Source organism: Austrofundulus limnaeus, unplaced genomic scaffold, assembly GCF_001266775.1.
Source record: "Austrofundulus limnaeus strain Quisiro unplaced genomic scaffold, Austrofundulus_limnaeus-1.0 Scaffold857, whole genome shotgun sequence".
NCBI lineage: Eukaryota > Metazoa > Chordata > Actinopteri > Cyprinodontiformes > Rivulidae > Austrofundulus > Austrofundulus limnaeus.
In genome coordinates, this window is record NW_013953259.1 from 46,144 (window position 1) to 49,602 (window position 3,459).

At 35.7% G+C, this 3,459-nt stretch overlaps 1 protein-coding gene across 1 annotated transcript in view; it reads left to right on the forward strand.

Moving 5' to 3' along the window:
- The window catches only part of LOC106532941 (NT-3 growth factor receptor), a 49,493-nt gene that overhangs the window by 27,419 nt on the left and 18,615 nt on the right, over positions 1-3,459 (forward strand). Inside the window, exons 7-9 of the mRNA XM_014029121.1 lie at positions 1,334-1,475; positions 1,739-1,851; positions 2,749-2,931. Of these exons, the coding sequence (XP_013884575.1) occupies positions 1,334-1,475; positions 1,739-1,851; positions 2,749-2,931 (438 nt within the window). The remainder of the gene's footprint in view (positions 1-1,333; positions 1,476-1,738; positions 1,852-2,748; positions 2,932-3,459) is intronic.

Here is a 3,459-nt window from a genome sequence, read left to right on the forward strand (position 1 = left end):
CACACACACACACACACACACACACACAGTGGGGTGCGAAAGTTTGGCCAGCCTTGTTAATTTTCCAGATTTACCTTTATAAATCATTGATAGTTTAGATTTAAAAAATCAGTTAAATATCATATAGGGGACAAAGTGAAATGAAGTTTAAATGATTTACAATGATTTGTTAAACAAAATTAGGCAGGTGCATAAATTTGGGCACTGCTTTATTGATTTCAAAATCTTTAGAACTAATTATTGGAACTCAAATTTGGTTTGGTAAGTTCAGTGACCCTTGACCTCCATGCACAGGTGACTCCAATTATGAGAAAGGGTATTTAAGGGGGGCAGTTGTATGTTTAGAAGAAGGATACAGAAAGCTATCTCACAGATTTCAGCTTTCAGTTTCCACTGTGAGAAACGTGAGAAAATGGAAGACCACAGGTACAGTTCAAGTCAAGGCTCAATGTGGCAGACAAAGAAAAATCTCGAATAAACAGAAGCAAAGGGTGTTGAGAACATTCAGTCAACCCACAGACCAGCACCAAAGACCTACAACATCATCTTGCTGCTGATGGAGTCATTGTGCATCCTTCAACTATTCAGCACATTTTACAAAAGGAGATGCTGTATGAGAGAGTGATGCAGAGGAAGCCTTTTCTCCACCCGCATCACAAACAGAGCCACTTGAGGTATGCTAAAGCACATTTGAACAAGCCAGCTTCATTTTGGAATAAGGTGCTGTGGATTGATGAAACTAAAACAGTTATTTGGGCAGAACAAGGGCCGGTTAGGGACAGCCGTCCTTGCTCGTAAACCACCAAACCTGAAAGAAATAAAGATGTTTTGTAAAGAAGAATGGTCTAAAATACCTTCATCCACAATCCAGACTCTCATTAGAAGCCATAGGAAGTGTTAGAGGCTGTTATTTCTGCGAAAGGAGGATCTACTAAATATTGAGTTAAGGTTTTTTTCATGGTGCCCAAATTTGTGCACCTGCCTATTTTTGTTTAACCAATTATTGCACACTTTTTGTAAATCATTCAAACTTCATTTCACTTCTCAAATATCACTGTTTGTCCCCTATTTATATTTTACTGATATTTTTATCCAAACAATCAATGATTTATAAATGGTAAATCAGGAAAATTAACAAGGCTGTCCAAACTTTTGCACTCCACTATACAGTATATATAAATATATGAATTTGTAATGTGCATATGAAGATAATCCTAAATAAAACTAATATTATAAAGTCGTTGAGTTTTGAATGCTAAGTAAACATGTTGTGCATCGTATGTTCACCCTTTATTTACTCATGTTTGTTTATTTTATTTTGCTTTTCCTCCAGGCTAGAGTGTATGAAAACAGTATTCACTCTATCAACATAACTCTGGTTAATGTGAGCAGAGATGACAACAATTATCCTCTTACATGCACGGCTACCAACATTGTTGGGATGGTCAGTGCTCCTGTTCAGCTCACTGTTCACTGTAAGTTTGGACATAAAGCACAGACAAATACACTTGCAAGAGTCTCCATCCCTGCAGGAGAAATATCTTGAAGCCAAAATAATTCTATACATTTTTTGTGTAAGTTTGGAGAAAACACTTCAACTTAGGGTTAGAAACAGGACCACACCACTTCATAGAATTTTTGTTTCTTCACAGCTAAAATTGATTTTGAAAAACGTGAACTCACTTTTTTGTGTTTGTGTGAAAGTGAAGAGTGGTCTGTTGTTTATCTGTCCTTTTAGTTCCTCCGATGATTGTAAAGCTAAAGGAACCAGAGCGTCGCCATGACACGTGCATCGAGTTTACTGTTCGTGGTTCACCACATCCAACTTTAAGATGGTTCCACAAAGGGGAGGTGTGGTTCATTTACATCTTGTATGACATCTTAGATGACAAGCTTTATTGGTCTTATTACTGCTTTCTTCAATTTGACTTTCATACCTGAAAGAAAAATCTATGAAAATATCAATAGACAGCATTAGAAGGTCAGAAAACTCCCACAAGCCCCTTGTTGGTTTGCATGGAGATAGTATACCGTGAAACGATACAACTGTGTATATTGTGAATTGACAATAAATCTGACTTGAAAACTTGAAAAACAAATTTTCAAGTCAACAGTAAGGTATAGACAAAGTAATTTTCAAGTTAAACTGACTTAAAATGACTGTGTGTAGTTTAAGTGGTGTCAGGTTTCATGGCAAAATAGTTGGTGAAGAACTCAGATACAGAACAAAGGGTCTGGAGGGAAGAAGGAATGTAGACAAGAAGTATTACAAAAAAAATATATGTGCATGTGACACCAGGACACCCTAGGTTGTAGATCGATGATTGACTTTGAACTAGACAGGTATGTTGTTCATTTTGTTTGAGTATTGCTGACTGTGTTCTAAAAGTTTGCATCAGACGAGCGTCAATGTGTTTGAGCAAAGTTTATTTGTAACTTGTGTTTCCACAAGGCAAAATGTGTTTAGAGTTATGAGAAAATGAGGATAAAGTTTTGTGAATTGTCTTCATGTGAAATGTGTTTATAGCTTTGGCAAATGGGGGGGGGGGGGGGGGCTAGTGTTATAAATGTGTTTGGGGAACAGATATTCGGTTTAGAGAATTGCTATTTTTTAGTTCTAATAATAGTGGAAAACTGTAAAACCTAGAGGTATTACAACATCCTTTTAGCTGAAAGCTTTATTTGTGCAATATGTTAGGATACATTTATACAAATTTAACTGATGCTCCTTCATTTTTGCACTTTTAGGCAATGAATCACACTGATTATGTGCGACCTGATATGGATATTTACCAGGATGACATAGAGGGATGCCTTACTTTTAAAAACCCGACACATGAAAAAAATGGCAACTATACATTACAGGCGACCAACTACCTGGGTGTGGCCATCAGCACTGTGTATGGCCACTTCCTCGATGATCCCTTTGGCGGTAAGCAGACATTCCACTCACAATATATCTTTAAGTTATCATTACCTCAGCCTAGGGGGTTGTGTTTTTGGTAGCATATACTTGTTAAAGCTTAAGAAAAATCTAATTTTAAGCAAATAGCAGAAAGTTACATTTAGCAAAAAAATAAGTAGTACATCACATGATCATGTCAAATACTGAGTTGACTTAAATGTTTGAGCACTTCAGTATAAATGCTTAATAAAGTATTTACAAACAAACAAACAACTTCCTTTTGAATTTTTAGTAAATTCTTGATAATAATGTTCTTTTTTTGTTTTGTTTTGTTTTGTAAAATGTAACGGCCCCACATTGCGTGCCAAAATGAATTGGTTCATTTTTCATTCAACATGTGATCATTAAACAAAAATATAATGTGATAGCAAATCTATGTTTATAGAAGTACAAAAGATCAGCATGAAATGTATTGTACTGTAACAACATTCTCCAAAACCCTCAAATGTATTTGTGTTTTTTTCCTGTAAGTACTGTATATAGTTATCTAGAAT